At 41.0% G+C, this 20,781-nt stretch overlaps 1 protein-coding gene across 3 annotated transcripts; it reads right to left on the bottom strand.

The window, feature by feature from the left end:
- Positions 1–1,263: 1,263 nt before the first annotated feature.
- SNAPC3 (small nuclear RNA activating complex polypeptide 3) lies at positions 1,264–20,474 on the bottom strand. 3 transcript variants are annotated; one of them, XM_064405567.1, is made up of 9 exons: positions 20,225–20,473; positions 14,051–14,128; positions 12,564–12,648; positions 10,534–10,638; positions 9,869–10,018; positions 6,342–6,424; positions 4,950–5,114; positions 3,822–3,929; positions 1,264–2,058 (listed from the first exon to the last, which is right to left on the bottom strand). In XM_064405567.1, exons 1-9 carry the CDS (start codon positions 20,443–20,445, stop codon positions 1,911–1,913), a joined length of 1,143 nt encoding a protein of 380 aa, XP_064261637.1. In that variant the 5' UTR covers positions 20,446–20,473; the 3' UTR covers positions 1,264–1,910. The 3 variants fall into 3 exon arrangements, with proteins under 3 accessions (XP_064261637.1, XP_064261639.1, XP_064261638.1); XM_064405569.1 differs by lacking the exon at positions 20,225–20,473 and adding an exon at positions 15,756–15,891; XM_064405568.1 differs by lacking the exon at positions 14,051–14,128 and having other exon boundaries at positions 20,225–20,474.
- Between the last annotated feature and the right edge of the window lie 307 nt (positions 20,475–20,781).

Raw genomic sequence — 20,781 nt, 5'->3', positions numbered from 1 at the left:
AAGTTGTCCTGTGACAACTTCTGGGATCTTTAGAACCTATGACTTAGTGTAACCTATTTTGTTCCATTTGTCATTCAAGATGAATAAGAAAGAGGACCACGTCATACAAACAGAAAGCTTCTAATACAATTCTTCTCTGTTTTGCAGTTAAGCATTGAATGCTCTGAACTCCCACACCCAGACTGTGGCTAGTTTCCCTCTGCCTTACTGGAAGTATGGGACTGACCCACTAAAATGTCTTAATCTGCGGGGACACCAATTTTGAAATATATTTGATCTTAACTTTTAATTAAGAAGATAAATGGGTTGTGTGAGAGACAGCATATTTGAGGCAAATTAATTTAATGAAAGAGTAAACTCACATTTTGCCACTCCCTTCTCTCTACAGCTAAAGAAAGAAAAAAAAATGCCCCCACAAAAAAAACCTGCTGATTGCTGCTTTAGAACTCAAGCTAGCTCTCTATATCATCCCTGATCCAATACTGAGAGGACTGGGAAGCCTGTACATTTATGGGAGACAGCTGAAAGAGGATGGGATAGAGGAAAGATGAGGAGTAGCAACTTGTGAGGCAAATTCTGAAGTTGCAATCAGAGCTGTATAGTAGAGGACCTTTAAAGCAGCTGCTTCAGCACCACAAACCTGCCCAGCCCCAGCAGTTGGACTTGTCACAGTTGTGATGGGCAGAGGACTATCACCACCTGCTTTTACAAGTGATTTGTTCCTTGAAATACACTGGCTGACAGCTGTCTGGTTTACAAGAGAGGAAAAAAACCCCATTTTTTTTTGTTGTTGGTCCTAAAAAACTCACAGATTTATATTCAAATGACTTAATAGCTACTAGAAAGCAGTAAGATATGGGACTGATCAATGGAGTCCTGCAAGTGCTTCAGATACCTTTGTTTCAAGACATCTAAGATAATCAAATCAGCACTGGCAGAATCTGCAGTTACAGGACTTCAGCAAGATTCAGTTTGTCACTTTTCTGTATGTGGATTGTCAGAGCAGGCTGTCCTCTCCCAGCCTGAACTAGCTGGTTTTCAAAAGAAAAGCAGTTAGCACTAATTTTCCTAAAACAAAAGACAGCAACTAACATACTCTTAATTCCAGAAGACTTTAAAAAAAAGAATATCCTGTCTTGACAAAGTTTCATTTTAACAAGAGACTTATAGGAACTACAAATTTGCCACATTTTAATTTTAAAAACTCATTACATTACAATCACATAATGATACTAAATAAAAAGGTGCACGATGAACACTGCATACACTGTAAACGTTGGCAAATTTATTTATGAGGCAGACTACAATTCAGTAATGGTGAAATGTAGTTTCCTCTCTACAGAAGCACTCATCAGAGTCAGAAACCAGGGACAGCAAAAGCCTTCAGATACAAGCTTTCATTTGTAGGAAAGACCAAAGAGTTTAACCAGCATTCTGAACTTCTCTCTCAGAAAGTGTTCTCCTCCCGACAAATTCAGTGCCATCCATCCTTGTTCAATTATGGCAACTGCCAGAGTTTTCAAGGTAAGATATATACAGACCATGTTCTTATCCACAGAGGTTTACACAGCCTTGGATGCACAGAGCTTCTCAAAATCATGGTTTCTTTTGCCAGGTATTCTCAAACACCCATATTTTTCAGTCCATAGCATCCAAACTACTGGAATGTTGCAAAAGTGTATTACATTTTTGTATGCCAACTTATCTGTAAAATCATACTTACTTACTCATAAAAACACACCAGATAGTCTTTAAGTGCAAAGGGCTCCTTCCAGCTCATGAGAAAGGATTACTTGCCTAACCTGAAACCCAGCAGTATGCTCAAACCTCAAGCTGTCCAGTGGTTTTAACAGTCAGAGCAACAGATTCAACAATGTCATTCACTGAATTAATGCTGGCACATGTCAGTTTCAGTTGAAAATCCCAGGATCAACATAAGGATATGCAAGAAACTCCCCCAGTTTATTGCCTTCTGCATCATAATGGAGCATCCGAAAACAAACATCACAGAAGAAACAAGGATCCTCTGGTGCCAGACTGTCTCTGTTGGTTACCCACCTGCAGGTTACAAAACACAAGTGTTTTCTTAGAAGTGCAACACACTTGTAGCAAACATCTCAGCATTGTACTCAGGACTGGGGATGGCAGCAACAAGCGTCTTATATATAATAATTTTATAAACAAAATGTTCTACCTATATTGGTACCTCCCATCCCACGCATACAGCTTATTTCCAAGCTCCACACCCATTCCATGTCAACCCCAGGAGCTCCAGCAGCACTTCCTGAAAAACTCCTCAAACCTGTGTTGCTGGTACAGTGCATTAAAAAAAACCCAAAAAACAAAACAAAAAAAACACCAAACAAACAACAACAAAAAAAAACCACACACAACCAACCTGGAATCTTTTGTCCACCCTTTGGACATCTAAATCATAAAAGATAAAATCTTTTTTTCCCTTAATGCAAGAAACTGTGAAATGGAGCAGACATGTACTGACCCAAGCTCCTCTGAGTAATCAAAACTCAATCATTTAGGAATCTAAAAGCAGGACCCAAATGATGCAGACAAGACAAGGTGAGGATTGCAGCACACTCCAGAAAGCACTGAAGTTGACATGAACACAAGTGAACATGTACAAGGAGGGCCTGCCATCTCACTGAGTAATTAATTTATGATAGCACTCAAGAGGCCACGACAGCTGAAGGCCTCTGGTGATTACAGATGCTATCTGCACAGATTAGAACACACTGGACAGCCAGCCAAAGCAGCTCTGCTGTCTCTGGTTTAGCATGTCCCCACTTAAGCTTAGTGCTTAATCCTGGTTTTAATTTAATGCATTTACATCACCTCTGATAATGCCCTCCCCATCCCATCTTTCCCCCATATTGACCCTTGGACTCCACCTCCCCTTATGGCCAAATGCCTCACAGATTATATTGTGAAGGCATCCTCAGGGCTCTGCTAGGAACAAAAGGATGGACTCCCATCTCAAGGGGAATTGGCTCTTTGCCTGATTCCAGAGAAGTCTAAGGCCAAACAAGTAAGACAATGAAGACACAGTTGCTGTGTCAAACAGAGGCTAAGAGCATAAATTGTCCTGAGGAAAAAAAAAAAAGGCAACCACTGTTTTTGCAAATAAATAATTCAGAACTATAAATCAGGGAGCCTAGCCTAGTCATTAGTGAAATTTCTACTGTTTATTGAAAGTCTGTCTCAGATCTAAATTAACATCACTAAAGTGTATAAAGAGCACCAAATTCATATTCTGCTCTTTTAAAGGCAGAAAATCACAAAGAGTTCATTCAAGAACAGCTGCACACAGAGCACGCAGTCTTCAGGTAGAGGTTAGGACTTTCCTGTGGGGCAAGTTAAATTTAAAAATCTCTAGATTTTATTATATTAGAGTTGGAAGGATCTATACCTGCATAGATGCTAGATTAAACAAAAGCACTGTATGATTTTTGGTTACTTAATTTGAAACACATATCTTGCAAAAGAGGAAAACACAGCATTTTCCCCCAAAAGTAGGATTTTCAAAAGTAATTGACAAGATAGCCAAGTTCTAGCTATGGAAAGGGGCATGAGCCAAATAATTAATCTCTTACTCATTCAGTTCTTTTGAAACTCCTGAATCAATTCCAAATGAACACTACTTGCAGGAAGCCTTTTCCTGGTTACAGAGAGATCAACTGCTTGAAGAGTGATGATTATTATTATTACAAAATACATACAGAACTTTGATTTTTACTGATTTTTTAAAGTTAGCAGCAGCACCTAGAAAGAACTAAGACAAAAATAGCATCAAGAATGTAGCATACCTTGCTGTATACATCTTGCACACAGAACATTTTCTGGTACATAGCCAATGTTTTTTGACCAGCAAGGGATATAGATTCCTATCCAGACAGTCATCATGATGAATAAGCCTTGAGGGAAATAAAAAAATACAACACATACAATAAAGACGTTGCCATACTGAAATTTATCTGAACATAAGTATGGACACTGAAGATAGGGTACGATTTAAATTCCCATGTAAACTCTGATTAGACTTCTGCTTAACATTTCTTAACACAGATGAAGATCTGGAGATAGACTGCTAGTTGCATCATCTGTGGATTTTATGGTCACAAGTAAATTCAGTTTGTGCAGTAACGTAGAAGTCTTCAGACCATCTCCTTTTTGTGGTCTTTTTAAAGCTTTTATCTTCTATACAGACCAACAATCTATTGTCAGGCAAATCCTCAGATCATTTATGTGCAACATCTATGCTTTTGTCTGGATTATGCTCCTTTTGGAAAGCATCAGGTATTATCAATACTTGGATACATTAGGCTCCTGGGAACAGAAAATGACCTGTCACCCACTATAGACAACCACAGGAGTGCTCTCTCTAGTTATGCATTCAGCAAAGTCTACACAATGGTTCTACTGTTGACGTGGCTGCCACCTCACGGTCACTATCACATCACTACTCTTCCTGGCTTATCCATCTCAGCCTACTATTTCCATTCCTCTATCATCTTTTCAGTTCCTGCCCCTTAGCTTCAAGTTCAAACTAATTGTTCAGTTGAGTCCAGCCACAGCCTAGAGCATTCTACTCCCTGGAGTTCCAGAATCAGGATGTAAATCTGCCACACACTGGCTCCTCACAGAAAGATCTTGACACTGTGGTTGCCATTCTTTTTACACAGCAGTCATAGAACATTAACTGCAAAGCAGTCTTTGTACGCAAATTAAAAAGAAAAAACCAAGGAAGATTACTCTCCTTCTTTCAGAGATACTCCCATCTATATGGAAGAAAAATTTAAGCTCTGCAGAAGGCAGCAGAATCATCTTAAAGAAAATAAGTTAGTCTAACAAACATTCAGCATCTAATGTCTGAAGTTTGTCCAGAGAAGGCTTACTTTCATTTGCCCAAGGACTCCCAAAGAATAGTTACTTACCTTATATCTGTGATTATAATGATGTGTTCACAGTTTCCTTGGTGACAGTAAAGGTATGGAAAGCCAATTTTGAGGGATAAATCATTAAATACATAGTCCTCCATCTTAACAGACTGAAGATTAGCATAGCCTCTGTCATGAGATTCTGACCACTCTATAATTGTTCTGAAAACAGAAAGGCCATTAGCATAGAAAGCTATGAACTGTGAATACAGAGAAAAAGATGCCTTGGGGACATGCAAAATTCTTCACTGAGACATGGTTAAATGATGGAAATCAAAACAGTGGAAATCACAACATTTGGTAGTAATTTAAGGTGATTTCACAGCAATACTACAACACCATAGAACTGTTCACTGCTCTTGTGGAACATCTGCCTTTCAGTCCTCACCATGCAGCTTCCTGAGGAGTTTTAGTCAGTGTATGCTTCTGATGGCACCCATCTAGGTCAGATTGTTCACAGCACAATACTTCTTAAGTAGTCAAATAATTCAAGTTACTAGCAGGTTATTTTGCCTCCTTGGTCAATGACTTCATTTTAAAGCATTAATTTTTTTTTTTTTTTTAAATTTTGTTTTTGTCAAGGAGAAACAAGTGCAGTTACATTTCCAAAATTTAGCACTGAAAGGGCACTGGCTACTGCAAATTCCTTTTTGCCTTTTCAGCACACTCCTACACATAAGGCATCTAACTCTACAAGCTGCGTATGCTATGACAAGCCCTTCTGTGAAGATCATTGTTGTTCACAGACAGAAAGACAAGAAGTAAAATATTAATTTCCCTGAAGTCACATACAAAGTGTGGGAGAACAACAAGGTCCAACAGAGTCAGCTCTTCCACACCAACCATTTTAAACATTTTGATCTAAATCTCACTAGTATATCAGCAAGATCATGCCTCTTTAAAATATCAAATTTTTTTTCTGATCAGTCACACAGACCTCATGTTGACTTTACAATTAAGGCATTCAGCATATTTTCAAGACTGAGCAGGACAACCACTGCCACACAGTTGAGCTTGTTGTCTTTCTGACACATCTTCTACCTCATAGGCAAGTCTTTTGATTGCCATTACAAGTAGGGAAGGTACTTAAAAACCCAGTAAAAAATGCCACCTGTCACTTTATGGAGAAATCCCATCTCAACAGAGCAAAACAGCATTTGCAGTTTGAAAATGGATTCATACTCTTTTCAAAAGGGAAGCGAATTGAAGGAACAAGTAGAGCGAGTAAATTAAACTTCTCTGTAAAAACCAATTCATCATGGAAAAACAACAGAAAAAGTCCATTCCAGCTTAATACTCTAGACATTCCAGTATCTGTACCACCACAAGTCACAAAGAAAATGAAACAAATTTTATGTTCCTCGAGGTTTTCTTTAGTCAACATCATACCTGCTCAGATCTCTGCACTCTGGGTATCTTTTGTCATTATAAAAGATTCCTTCAAAATAGAAGAAGGCAGATTTGTAGAGATCCTGAGAGACAGAGAGAGGAGTCTCCATGAGTGTTATGAGAAAATAAGCACCTTAAACAAGAACATGTCAAAAATTCAAGCATATTAGATATCTAAATTATATTAAGAGAGCTCATTCTACAGGTGTCTAAGAAAAGTTCTGCTCTGATTGTAGATGCTGGTGTGACAAACTAGGCTCATATGACTGTCAAGTATGCAGCTACTCTGCTGAGATTGTTCTCAAGCCATTACAGGTTGCTTTAATGCTCTTGTTTCTGTCCCCATCACAGAAGTTATGGACTTCTACAAAAACACAGAACAAGAACATAGGCATCATTGCACAAACTCAGTAATTGCAACTCAGTATTAAACTGAATTTAATAAAAGAACAGTATTTTAAAAAATTAGCAAGATGCAGTGTGTTTACTTTGGGTGGTTACCCAAATACCCATCCACCTGCTCTCTCACTCCTCTCTCTTAGCAGGACTGGGGAAACAACGGCAAGCAAGCTCATGGTTCAGATAAAGGCAGTTAAATGAGAAAAAGCAAAAGCTGCATACAGAAGCAAAGCAAAAAATAAAAGGTGATTTATTCCCTACTTCCCATCAGCAGGTGACAGGCATTGGAATAAGCTGCTCAGGGAAGTGGTGAAATCACCATCCCTGGGAATGTTGAAAAGCTGGGTGAACGTGGCACTCAGAAATATGGTTTAGAGAACATAGTGACAGCAAGTTAATGTTTATCTCAGCTTCTGGAGCGGATTTGGCATCTGGTGACTCCTCCACTGCTGGTATGAGAGCCACAAACTATCATTGATGGGAGAATGTTACAAATGGACTGTCTACATGTGACAAACTTTGTAATTAAGGAAGAATTTTGAAGGATGATAGATTTTCTTGTGATACCCTAGAAGTGAGGTGATTGGAACTTCCAGAATCGCCTGTCTGACTTGTTTATACAAATGTGATCAGGAAGTGCTCTCATGTGTAGCTGTGCATGTATGCATGTGCACACACATATGTGCAGGGGACAAGATTTCAATAATTCTCTGTCATTTCAGTAAGAAGTACTTTGTGTTCTGATCAACTGCACAGAGGGTTAATGTAGTAAGGAGTTAACTTTCCTCACAGAAGCCTCTGTGCGTGCTCTGCATTTTTGGCAAAGGGGAGTTGACAATACACTAGTGTTCTGGCTACTGCTGAGCAGTGCTTGCACAGCTTCAAGGCTGTCTCTCCAAGTCTCCCCAAAACCAGTGGGCTGGGGCGGGGTGAGAGGCTGGGAGGGAATGTAGCTGGGACAACTGACTCAAACTGACCCAAAGGACATCCCATGTCACATGATGCTGCACTCAGCAATCAGAGCTGGAGGAAAAGAGGAAGGGGCCATTCATGGTGAAAGCATTTGTCTTCCAAAGCAGCCACCATGCATGCTGAGGCCTCAGGAAGTGGTTGGAATAAAATCGTAGAATCATCAAGGCTGTAAAAAACCTCTGATATCATTAAGTCTAACCATTAACCTAGCATTGCCATGTTTACCACTAAACTATGTCCCAAGTGCCACATCCACATATTTTTGAATACTTTGATGACTGATATTCCACCACTTCCCTGAGTAGCCTGCTCCAATGTCTGACCACCCTTGCAGTGAAGAAATGTTTCCTAATATCCAATCTATCTCAACTTCTTCTGGTGCAATTTGAAGCCATTTCCTCTCATCCTGTCTTGTTACCCAGGAGAAATAACCCTTACCTGGCTACAACCTCCTCACCCTCCTCTACCCTAGATAGTTGTAGAGAGTGATAATGTCTTCCTGGAGACCCCTCTTCTCCCTCAGCCACCTTTCAAGGATTCAATAAAGATTATTCCTGTTTATTCTAAATGGGAAAACCATAGACAACCAGGCACCCTCCATCATCAGACCTGTCTGGGGATGCTCATTTGTGCCCAGAGGCCTCTTTGAGCTATTAACTCTAGGCTGCCAAAACACAGGAAAAGCAGACACTGCTTTTCCAAAGACAGGACTTCTCAGATGACCTGCATGAAGACACAGTACTAGGAATGTGTTTTACATTCAGTCTCTTTGATTCACTTCTGTCACCGTTACCCTCTCTGCTGCTGACACAAAACTGGAAGGAGTGGCTGATACACCAGTTGATCCTGTTGTCAGCCAGAGAGAACTGGCCCAGAGAAATGGGCCACAAGAACTTGGTGTGGTTGAGCAAGAAGTGCAAGGTCCTGCCCCTGGGGATAAACAAGCTGATGCTCTGCTGTATGCTGAGGGCCACTCAGCTGGAGAGCAGCTAGGCAAAAAGGACTCAGGGATCCTGGTACATCCCAAACTGAACATGAGCCAATTGTGTCCTTGCAGCAAAGACAGCCAGCGGAGCAGATGGGATCTCATGCTGCATTACATAAAATACCACCAACAGGTCAAGGGAGGCAATCCTTCAATTCTCCTCAGCACTAGTGAGGCCATACCTAAAGGCCTCTCTTAGTTCTTGGCTGCTCAGTATAAGAGAGACATGGATGTACTGGAGAAATAGTCCCATAGGGGCTGTGAAGATGAAGGGACTGCATCACCTCTCCTAAAAGCAGTGGCTGAGAGAGCTGTGAGTCAGAATCCCGAAGAGAAAGCTCAGGTAGGGGAATCTCATTAACATAAACAATACCTCTAAGGAGGGCGCAAAGAGGATGGAGCCAGGCTCATTTTAGCAATGACAGGACAAGCACAAACTGAAACACATGCAGCTCCCCCTAAACCTCAAGAAACACTTTACTGACACAGGCAGCTGAACACTGACAGAGGTTGTCCAAGGAGGCTTTGCAACCTCCATCCTTGGAGATACACAAAAAACACTGGGACATGGTCATGGACAACCAGCTGCAGGTGGCCTTGCTTGTACAGAGGGAGCAGACCAGATGACCTCTACAAGTCCCTTTCAATGTCAACCATTCTATGATATATTGTTATTGTCATACAATGTATAACCAAAATTATTCCATTTCAGTATTTTCAACTACGTGACTTGTTTTGCTCATATCCAGAGAATACATAGCAACTTTGGGAGAGAAGAATAATCCTCATCCCTACATTTGATTAGCATCCAGTTGCAAACCACAAAGCACAGTGGGATGGTATAGCTTACTATTATTAGTGGGATTACACTATCTGTGCCTTTCAGAATACAGCTAAACATAAAATTAGTTCACAGGAATATATCTATGCAAACCTCACTGCTTGTGTTTCTGTTTCCTAGCAGTAGCAATGATGATGTTTTTCTTGATATTGAACAAAACAGATCACCTTGGTAATGCCACTATGAAGTATTTACTTGCAGTGCAACCAACAGGCAGAACCAATGCAGCTGAATTTAGTGCTGAAGAAAAAACAACACAACAAAACTCTGCCTCCCTTCTTGTATTCAAGACTGCTATACATGTAGAGGGTTCCACATAGAAAGCTTTACCTTGCTGATGTGCTCTGGTGCTTGATCTGGCTGACTGCTGAACTCACCACCTATCTGGAGGTCACTGACGCACGAAATCGAGTCTCTCAGCTCAGTGAGTTTCTGGCTGCCCAGTACAAGGACTGTTTGGTAGGGTTTGTGATCTTTATGCTACAAAGAACACAGAATACAAACTCCAGATAAATTATAACTTGTCAGCATCAGAACTGCTCTTCATTTGACAGCTTAAGGTCATTACTGGCAGCATCTGCCACATCACTTCTCTGAACAGCATCTTGCCACAGCCTCTCCGAAGACTGATATTTAATAGTTTTATTCAGGAACTCAAATGTTATGTTCTCCATCAGAAAGTGCAGAAAAGACAGAAAGTCTGAGCTCACTTATCCCAAATCAAGAACAAGTACTTTAGTTTTCATGTATTTATTTTCAGGTTTTAAGCTTTCTGTAAAGTAAATTAACTACTGCACAATTGTTGTTGTAAAGTTTTGTTATGTAAACCACTAACAGAATGAAAACCAGATTCTGAAAAAGCCCTAAGAATTTATTAGAGTTGAAGACTTTACAACATGTCATCAGTAGACTCACTGATTTTAACTGCTTGGGAGGGCAAGACATTACCTGAATAGGAAAGAATCAGAATACAACCCAGAGAATTTCATACCAACCTTCTGAAATATAACAGGATAAAAGATGTTCAGAGTTAAAAGTAGTTCACCCTCCTCAATTAGGTCTGTTGGATTGTCTGGCCTCTTTCCAATTGCATGTGATTCCTGGGAAAACATACACACACGCACACATCTACATTATACTGGCAACCATATACACACACACAAATAATAAACACTGGGCAACAGTCTGAGAAATGCTGAGATACACTAATTTATTTTTGGCCTATAGCCTTCTGAATTGAAAACAGCCTACTTTCTCCAAGGTGGAAAGGTGAGAAACTGCTCCAATTACCGACTACAAGCATGTTCCTTCATTTCTCAGCTTTGTTGCAAGACAGCTGGCTGCTCCTCGGCTATTGAGAGGCCCCACATAAAGGAATTAGAGGCTGCTGTCATTCTGCCTCCATGGAACCCAGCTGCTACCAACTTCCACCACTTAATGCTTTGAAACGCCCTTTGAATGCTTTCATATGTAAAAGGGGATTGCAACCCTTAATATAGGAAACACTAATCTAGAAAATATACACAGAACTAAATATATGAAAATTACAGTCAGTGCAACACTTCTTCTTATTAGGGAAGCTAGACATAGCTGGAGGCCACAATTTCTCCCAAGTCGAAACCCAAAACCCAGAACTGCCCTTGCCACAGTACTGTGTTTTAGAAAAGAAGTAAATGATCCCTACATTTTCATCCTGTTTTGTGTTTAAGACACAGCCCAGCTGTGAAAATGAGGGAAGGTACTTTTCTGTGGCTCTTTCCTTCCAACAAATCAAGAGTGTGTTCCTGCACAAATACCTCCCACCACCACGGAGTATTCCTCAGATTTAGTAACAGGAACGTATACTCCTGTGAGACTCAGAAATACTTGTGCTCTCTGCCTCACATCTGCCTTCTTCATGTGACACCTTCCAAACTCTTGTTTCTTATTGCTCTCCTCCTGTACAAAGGCATCGTGGCTCCAACCACAGAATCACAGCTCTGACACATATTAAAGAATGCAATAAATGACCATGTGCTCATTCTTTCAATGCATACAGCAGCATTCATTGAAACCCTTTATGAAGGTTTCTGTTGGTAATATTTTCTCAAATATTCCCCAGACTAAGAGCCCAGAAGAGTAGTTGCATCATGTTGTTTACATAATGTGCATGGATCTCTGAACAAGTGAAACATAACTGACAACAGAGCAAGAAACCTCAAGGGGAAAAACAAGTCTAATGGTCACATGAGGTTCTTTCCTTGCTACACTTCTGTCCCTAACTTATACAGCAGTTCATGGCTTGCTAAAGCCATGGACTTCAGCACTTCAGTGTCCCTGAAAGAGTTCAAAGAATGTATATGTGGTGCTTAGGGACACGGTTTAGTGGTGGATCTGGCAGTGTTAAGGTAATGGTTGGGCTCAACGATCCTATAGGTCTTTTAACCTTAATGGTTCTATGAACATTTATGAAATGAGGTTTTGCTGTTTAGGGCTTCAATGGTTAAGAAAAAATCATTAAAAAAACCCAAACTTATTAAGCACAGTTAAAAAATTCCAATAAGGCTTTTCAAGAGCTGATGACTACCCTCTAGGTTCCTGGCAGTTTAGAATGGCTGAAAACTTGGTTTGCAAAGCTCAGAATTAAGAATTTACCACCACTGTGCTTCTACTGTTTTCTTCTCTCAGCCCTACTGAAACTAGCTCACAATCATTCACACATTGAAGCTTAGTTTCCCACACTGGACTCCAGGAGCAAAACCATTACACATTTTGTCTAGCTCTATGCCTAGCTCTAAGTTCACAGCACTTTAAAAAATCAGTCATACAGTGGTAATGAGATGGAGTTCCTCCTTAACTACATACAGTACTAACAGTTAGTAAAGAGCAGATTTCCTGTCCTATCTTTCTATAAAATGTCTTTAATCATTACCAGCAAACTTGTATCTGAAAACATTTACAGTGTGCATTTCATAGTGGTGAATAAAAGCAACCAGAAGTCGGATTTTGGCTGTCTTGAGAACCTATAAGATGACAGGCAATTTACCATCTCATAGGTAAGAGTTTCTTGTCTGCAAGCCCGATCCACAATAATTGTTTCTTCTCTCCTCTCTAAGGCCTTCTTCCTAATTCTGAGGGGCAGGAACACAAGACAAAAGTTAATTCAACAATTTCCATGTAGAATTTCAAGAATTTCATATTTTTAAATGACACAAGCTACTACAGAGCAGCTTTCAAAGAGCAGGATTCCTCTCTTAGTGAGACAGACTAACTTAAAATACTCATCTCCTGACTCTCATAAAAACTGAGAGTGCACAGGCCAGCTCATGGATTTCAGCTTGTGGGTCTTTTCCCCCTCATGTGCAAATGACAGGTTGTTTGTGAGCAATTTTACACTCACAATAAAAGCCAGCAAAATGTTTGAAGAGGTTGTCCTAGGACAAAACACTTTGTGACTTTTAAAGAAACTGTTTCAACAATTCCTTCTGCTTCAAAAAAAAAAAAAATTCAAGTTCAAGCAAAACACAAGGAATTAAACAACCCACAAATATTCCTTCTCAGCCCCACAACACAGACACTTTAGAAAACCAAAAAACAAACCTTCATTATCAGTTGTAGAAGAAAGAGTACCGTAAGTAGAATACTGACTAAAATACAATATTTAACCACTGCATGAACACCCAATCCTTAACATCCATGACAAGTGTACTTATCCTCCAGACCTCCATAAGGGTTTTCAGTAACAAGCAGGCTTAATACTGATCACATTTCTAAACACATTTATTTACATTAGTGCTATGTAAAAAAAAAAAAGACAGGAGTATGAGCAGTTCAGAGCAGGTGAGTGAAAGTGATCAGAGGTAGCGATTTGAGGTTGGCAAGCGTTAATGAGACACTCAAAAAACTAGGGCTATTTAATTTAAAAGCAAAAGCACATAGAGATTACGGATTGGGATTTCTAGTCTGAAGAGGGGAAAGGTCACACCAGGATGTGCAGGTTTAGCAAAGGCCTGAACTGGCCAAGTTTGCCATCTGATAGATACTGCATATATTTTGGTTATCCTCTGAAATGTACCAGCTGTTACCAAATAAATTCCTTGAACAAAACAAAACTCAACAAAATACTGGATACAGCATCAGTTCTTACAGTCTGGCTCTTAGTGCGTGACTGACAGTTACTAGAGATATGAGATAGGTTTCTTTGCAGGAACCTCACACACATGACTATCAGAAGGCCCTGCACACTCCAAACTCAGGCACTAATTCAGAAGCACCTATGTCCAGAAATCTTTTTCCAATAAGAAAGAAGACATATTCTGTATATCTTAATAAAAAAGTTCCTAAGCAACATTCAGAAGACTCATACCAATGATGCCATCATAAGCTGGTGTTTCTGCCCTTATGGTATTTTTGTACGGTGCTACAGAAAGCATTGCCTGTGAAAGGAACAAGCATGCAGACATACTTCCATGGCAGTTTTCCACCCCACCCCACCCCACATAAGGGTACTGTGAGAGCACTGTAACAGCATACCGAAGAGTGAGCAGACTGCTATCTTCAGGAATAACATCTGGGCGCTCTTCTTTTTCAGAAGACATTAACATATCAATGCTAGAATAATAATAAAAAAAAACCAAAAACAGATAGAATCACAGAATCATAAAACAGTTTGGGTTGGAAGGGACCTTAAAAGATTATCTTGTTCCATTGCCCCCAGTAGCATTGGCAGGGCCAGCTCTCACTGGACCAGGTTGCTCAGGGGCACATCCAACCTGGTCTTGAACAGTTCCAGGAATGGAGCATCCACAAATTCTCTGGGCAACATGTTCCAGAGTCTCACCACTCTACACAGTAAACAATTTCTACCAGATATCTAATCTAAATCTAGAGCTGTCCTCTTTGGACATGGCAGTGATTTCTCTCAGTCTGTGTAGAAGTATGAGAGGCAGGCACTTGGAGGTGGTTTCACCACCTGGTCCCATTGATGAGTTCCCATATCAGGTTGTGCACTGCAGCACACCAGATTCAGAGGAATCATCATATGCACATCCCCTCCTCTGCAGTCCTTCCCAGAAGCATTTTGGATTCATCACAATAGAATTTTATCCAGCTTAAAAACAGTCTGAGGGAAAAAATAATTAAAACAGAGAACTGCTTTGAATCAGACTTGATTGCTTTTGTCTCTCCTCTTTTGCAGACCATACAAAGACATGGATTACTCGAGTGCCTAAGTCCATATGCAGTTTGAATCCCAGCAAACTCTTGTGCAAACCCATCTCTTTATGGCACAAAACTACCACTGGTGAAGTCCAGGAAAACCTTTCAGACCGTACCATTTATGCTCAAAAACACTTATGGTTTCATTATATTCTTTTTCATTATAATCTTATAACATTCCCCATGTCGGCAATAATATCACTACAGTAATGAATAACCCTTTGGAGTGGAACTGCATAGGAATACAAAGTAGTTGAGAAATAGAAACCTGAAGTCAGCTGTTACCAGCTGACAATAAGCAAAAGTCAGAAACAAAATTTTGATTGTGGACAGATGGTTTTCTTCTCATGAGCCAATAAAGTCATTCGGTATTGACAGTAATATAAATTTACTACTGTTTAGGTACTTACCATTCAGCAACATACAAAGTTTTAAACTTTCTGTTTCACAGTTTTCATCTCAAACAGAAAATATTTTTTTTAAAGTTACTGAGAAAATGGGATTCTTTCAGAAGCACCATTTTAAAAGGAACTTTGCAGTAATGAGCCACAACCTCCTGGAAACAGAATGGACCTTATCCTTAGATTCCCACTTGAGGAAGTGGAGGCAGAGACAGCCAAGTTAATCCTGCGTCAAATGTAGACTGAAACACAGCTGAGAAATAGTAATCTAACTAACAGAAAGATGGAGAACAGCATTTTGGAAAACACAGTTCAACCTTTTAGATGGGGCTGTTCTCCAGTGTTGTATTATGAGCAACCCACATAATCAAGTAAAGGATATCCCCTGACAGACAAATCAACTCACAACTGACCCTTTCTGTAAAACTGACAACATAACCAAATTATTTATCCAAAGTCTCCTGGCACATGGATCAATGATCCTATACACCAAATAGCCCAAGTCACTTGAATATGTATAATATTCATATAAATATAACTTTTTGAGGAAATCACTTTGTATTCAGTTCTTTAAACATCACAGGAATTATATGCAGGATCTGCAAATGTTTATTACCTACCATTGTGAAGTTTCACTTGCATCAAAGGTGACATTTTCCCATTTCCCTTCTGTGCCAGAACCCGCCAACAATATGTCAGAACTTACTAACAAGTGGGATCTCTGGCTGTGCTATCCACACCACGACCATTAATTGCCTGTTTCAGGGAAAAAAAATAATATCCTTGGAAAAGCTGCTACAAAGAGACACCATGTAAAATGACTGACATTAAAACTGCTTCCTCTTTTTCCTGTGAGGACTGGAAGGTAGCTAGCATAAAGGGATACTGATATTGAACCCCTGACAAGTTCCATGGAACCTTACAAGCACTGGTACTGCCACTTCTCACTCCTGAAAAGTCAGAAACCCTCAGTCTCTAAAGGAAAAGCAGAGCACCTTTTTTAGTACTAAGAATCTGTCTAATAGTTAATTACATATGTCACCGTATCACATGCACTGAAGTCTGGAAAGGCTTTGCTGTGTGGCCTTACACACAGGCCATGCTGGAGCTCCCCCTGCATAACTCCACTGCTGCCAGTGGAACCAGGTAGGCAATACGTGTGCCATTGTCCTGAGGAAGCCAGGCTTTACAAACAGGAATTATACACTTATCCCTTCAGAAATTAAGGCTAAGTCAGTGTCAGATACCTAAGACATGCAAGCGTGTGCAATACAGAGTTTTCACTAGGACACCTCACTCCTGACTGCCACAAGCTTGGGATCCTACTGTGTCCCCACAGAGACTATTCCCTGCACGCATGACAAATTCACTCAGTGCACAGAGTTACAGAGAGGGGAAAACACTGCCCATGCTGTTTAATGGAAACCAAGGTGAAGTGCAGAACAGTAATGAGGAACAATAGTTGAAAGTGTCTCTTGAAAAAAGACAAATGCCAAGTGTTATATAAATTTATGTCCCCTACAAAGATGTTTTTAGGTGATCAGAAATAAAAAGGCCAAAGAGAACTTTCTAGAAATGTAGGCTTGGAAGCAGACTATCAACGAAGTCTCCAAAGTCTGTGACTTTACTTTTCCCAGATATTCTAGCGCACAACGAGTTCTCTCTTTTAGAAATTCAAAGATATTTTAGTGTTTGGTCTGACACTTTATAATAAGCAGTTACAGCGTTCATATTACTCTTTATATTGCACATTTTTTAAAGGTAGTACTTTCATCACCTTTGAGACACTAATGCCACAAGACACTAAATACTAATACGTTAAGACGTTAATGCTAGCTTAATGCAGCTTTACAACACATCCCAAGAGATATTTAGAACTACCCCTTCTAATAAAACAAGAGGGTAAATTAGGGCTGAAGTTGAATGAGGTACCTGCAAGCCTCACCTCTCCTGACCCACCTAAAACCCACAGTGAGGTTTGAGGCTTAGCCTGCCCTATACATGCAACAAACACATCCCACAGAAGACAAAACAGAATAACATAAACTCAGCATCTCCAACATTCAGTCACTCAAGCACCAATCACAAATAACAAGGTAAACTTTGCTCACAAACTCCTGAGGCATTTGAACAAAACCTAGAATTTCACTCTTTTGACACCTTGGTTATTTAAGAGAATCTTAAATCTTCCAGATTAAGACACAATTTTACACCTGTTTAAGATCTGATGAAAACATGAGCGATCTCTACAATGACTATCAGCATACCACTTGAGCAATATATAAGGCATTCTTACTGAGTCAAATGTAAGTGAGGGAAAACACAATTTTTTTTCCTGCATTCTTTCTGCAGGAATGCATTATAGGAAGAAAATATAATTTTATTACTATTATTATTATTATTAATAATAATAATACTACAAAACAGCAAAATGAACCAACAAATTAAAAAAACATAAAAACCAACAAATCAAAACAAACAAAAAATTAAAAAAAAAAAAAAAAAAAACAAGCCAAAAACCAAAACAACAAAAAAAAGCCCAACCAAACAAACAAACCAACCCAAAAAAAACCAAAAAAAGCCACCAACAACCAACCAACCAACCAACAAAACCCCTACAATTACCACATTGCACTGGGGTACTTAAAGAGTTAAATAGCATTTGAACTATTGATACCATGATACCAAACAATGATATTGATAGCAATGATACCATTTCTCCTCAGCAGAAGACTGTACTGTCAGGAGTACTTAAATGTACACAATGTCACTACTCTAAAAAGACTTAATGATGGATACTGAAAAACTTCTTCCTGAATCCATGAAAGATTATTTTAATCCAACACTATTAAAAATAGATGTAGGAGTATCCACATCTTGCTATCTCTTTTCTACCCAAAGAAAACCTCTTAATTGGTCAGAAGTTTCCTTAGAAGTAGAGTCAGAAAAATCTGTGTTTACATCCGTTATGTGTTCATTTCATCACTTACAAAATTATATTTACACCAGTAACAAATGTGATCCCAGGATATCATAGAACAAATCTGGGTGTAGCCCAGTGTTCTCATCTCTCCTCAAGACAGGAGTATGAGCAGTTCAGAGCAGGTGAGTGAAAGTGATCAGAGGTAGCGATTTGAGGTTGGCAAGCGTTAATGAGACACTCAAAAAACTAGGGCTATTTAATTTAAAAGCAAAAGCACATAGAGATTACGGATTGGGATTTCTAGTCTGAAGAGGGGAAAGGTCACACCAGGATGTGCAGGTTTAGCTGCATTCTCCTGCAAAGCCAAAAGGCTGCCAGACTATCAGTTCTCTCCCATTCATAGATCACCAGTCCTTTTTCCCAAACGACCACTGCTCTCAGTACACCCAGCCTTAAGCAGACAGCACTGCTCTGTAACACCTGCAAAGGCAGACAGCAAGTGAAATGTAGCAGGTGTAAACTGAAAAAAGCAGAACAGAAGAAAAAAGCAGAAGACATGTGGGGAAAAATAAAGAAACCACAGGAAAAACTCCTTGGAATTCAAATAAAAACTGCAACAAGCAGGTTCAGGCAACAGTGTTGCCACAGAGAACAAGGCACTGCACAGGAGCAATCAGGGACCATCTAGACCGGAAGAGCTTACATAGTAATTGTCACAGTTTCTGCCACACCAAAATACCTTTTTTTTCTTTAAACCAACATCGTCCTCTATTTTTACTAAGTATAGTAATGGTAAAAATTTATGCTGGTCACTAGAACTGTGACAGGTGAAGCACAAAGTTATACATATAGGATCAGAACTCTGGCATGCCTTCCTTACTGACAGACTACAGGTGAATTAATAACTGTGATGCTTTCTACAGGATTTACTGCCTGAAATCAGGCCTTTTCTACAGGTGAAGGACAATTCTCACTATCCTTGTGACCTGAAAGCCTTGCAGCCATAGCATGTTAGATTTGCTGCTGCTTCAACACCCACAAAGCATTTACATACCCCTGACTTCAGCACCAGCCCTGAGAAAAACAAGTCAGTGGAGGCTAAGGACCAAGAGATACTCAACAGGTACTGTATCCAGCCACCCATCTGAACTACTCTGAATCATGTTTTTAAGGGATTCAAACTAAAAGAGTGTAGGCTTAGATCAGTATTAGAAAGAAGTTCTCTGCTGTGAGGGTGTTGAGGCACTGGAACAGGTTGCCCAGAGAAGCTGTGGATGCCCACTCCTGGCAGTGTTCAAGGCCAGGCTGGATGGGGCTTTGAGCAACCTGCTCTAGTGAAAGGTGTTCCTGCCCATGGCAGAGGGATTGGAACAAGATGATCTTTAAAGTCCCTTCCAATGCATTCTGTGATTTTATGATTCTTTGTTAATAAAAACAGATGCCTGGCTTATTTCTTCATATAAGGTATATGTTTCACTGTACAAGTGCTATCTCCTAAAACCGTTAACACATTCAGGTACCTTTAAGTACTTAACCAGTACCCTGTTGCTAAATGTTTACCCATGTAACTTTAAGCGCCAAACTGTTTGTTCAAATTCACGGATGTAACAAGGTTTCCACAACTGGAGCACTGCCCTACTACAAAAACTGTTTGCTTTCAAGGCGTTTTTGGCTGCAGAGATTTTGGTGACCAACTCTTCATAAGGAACTGTACCACAGGAGGAGTATTCCGTACAAATGAGAAAGGGGCAAATTTAGATTGGGAATTAGGAAGAAATTCTTTACTGTGAGGGTGATGAGGCACTGGAAGAGGCTGTCCAGAGAACTTGTGGATGCTGGAAGTCTGGCGATGCTCAAGGCCAGGCTGGATGGAGCTCTAAACTATTTGATCTAGTGAGATGTGTCCCTGGACATGGCATAGGGCTATATGACTTTTAGGTCCATTCCAACCCCGTGACAGCGTATTACGTTGTATTTACTCAGGAAATATAAACAAACGCGCGCCACAGGCCCGGAAAAGGCTGCTCTGAAGCGGTTTTGACCCAACACCTTCCGCCTCTGCCGAGGAAACCAGCCACCTCCCCGCCCCAGCGCCGAGCGAGGCCCCCGGCATCCTCCCCGCACCGGAGCCGCAAACCCGGCCTGCAGAGAGCCGGGCTTCCCCACCTGCAGACGGCGCGCAGCTCGGCCGCCGTGCCCGGCGCGCAGCCCAGCGCCGCCGCCGCCTCCGCGTCCGCGTCCGCCTCCTCCTCCGCCGCCAGCGAGAGGTCGGGCGGCCCCAGCAGCCGCCGCCAGCCGAGGCCCAGGCCGCCCACGCGGAAGGAGCGGGTGTAGAGCTCGGCCGACTCGTAGTCCGGCGCGGCCGGCTCCGGCAGGGCCGCCGCCATGGCCGCGCGGGCCCGCCCCCGGGCGCGCGGCAGGCGCGTCACGGGCCGCGCGCGGGGCGCGGGCGGGAGCGGAGCGGCGCGTGAGCGGGAGGGCGGCGCGCGGCGGAGACAGCGCGCTGCGCTCGCTGGCCAGAAAGCAGTTCCCGAGAGGAAAAAAGCCAAAACCCAAACCAACCAAGCAAAAAAGCCCGAACAAAACAAAATACTGGCACAGCTTAAGACTGTCCTCTCGTTCTGCCACTTGTTATCCGGGAAAAAAGATCCCCACCTGGCTACAAGCTCCTTTAATATGCTTATTGTCCTCCCAAAGTGCAAACTTAATGTCTTGGTACAATG

The sequence above is a fragment of the Passer domesticus genome, chromosome Z (assembly GCF_036417665.1).
Source record: "Passer domesticus isolate bPasDom1 chromosome Z, bPasDom1.hap1, whole genome shotgun sequence".
Classification (NCBI taxonomy): domain Eukaryota; kingdom Metazoa; phylum Chordata; class Aves; order Passeriformes; family Passeridae; genus Passer; species Passer domesticus.
Note: the sequence above shows the minus strand (reverse complement) of the source record. Positions and strands in the feature narration are given on the sequence as shown.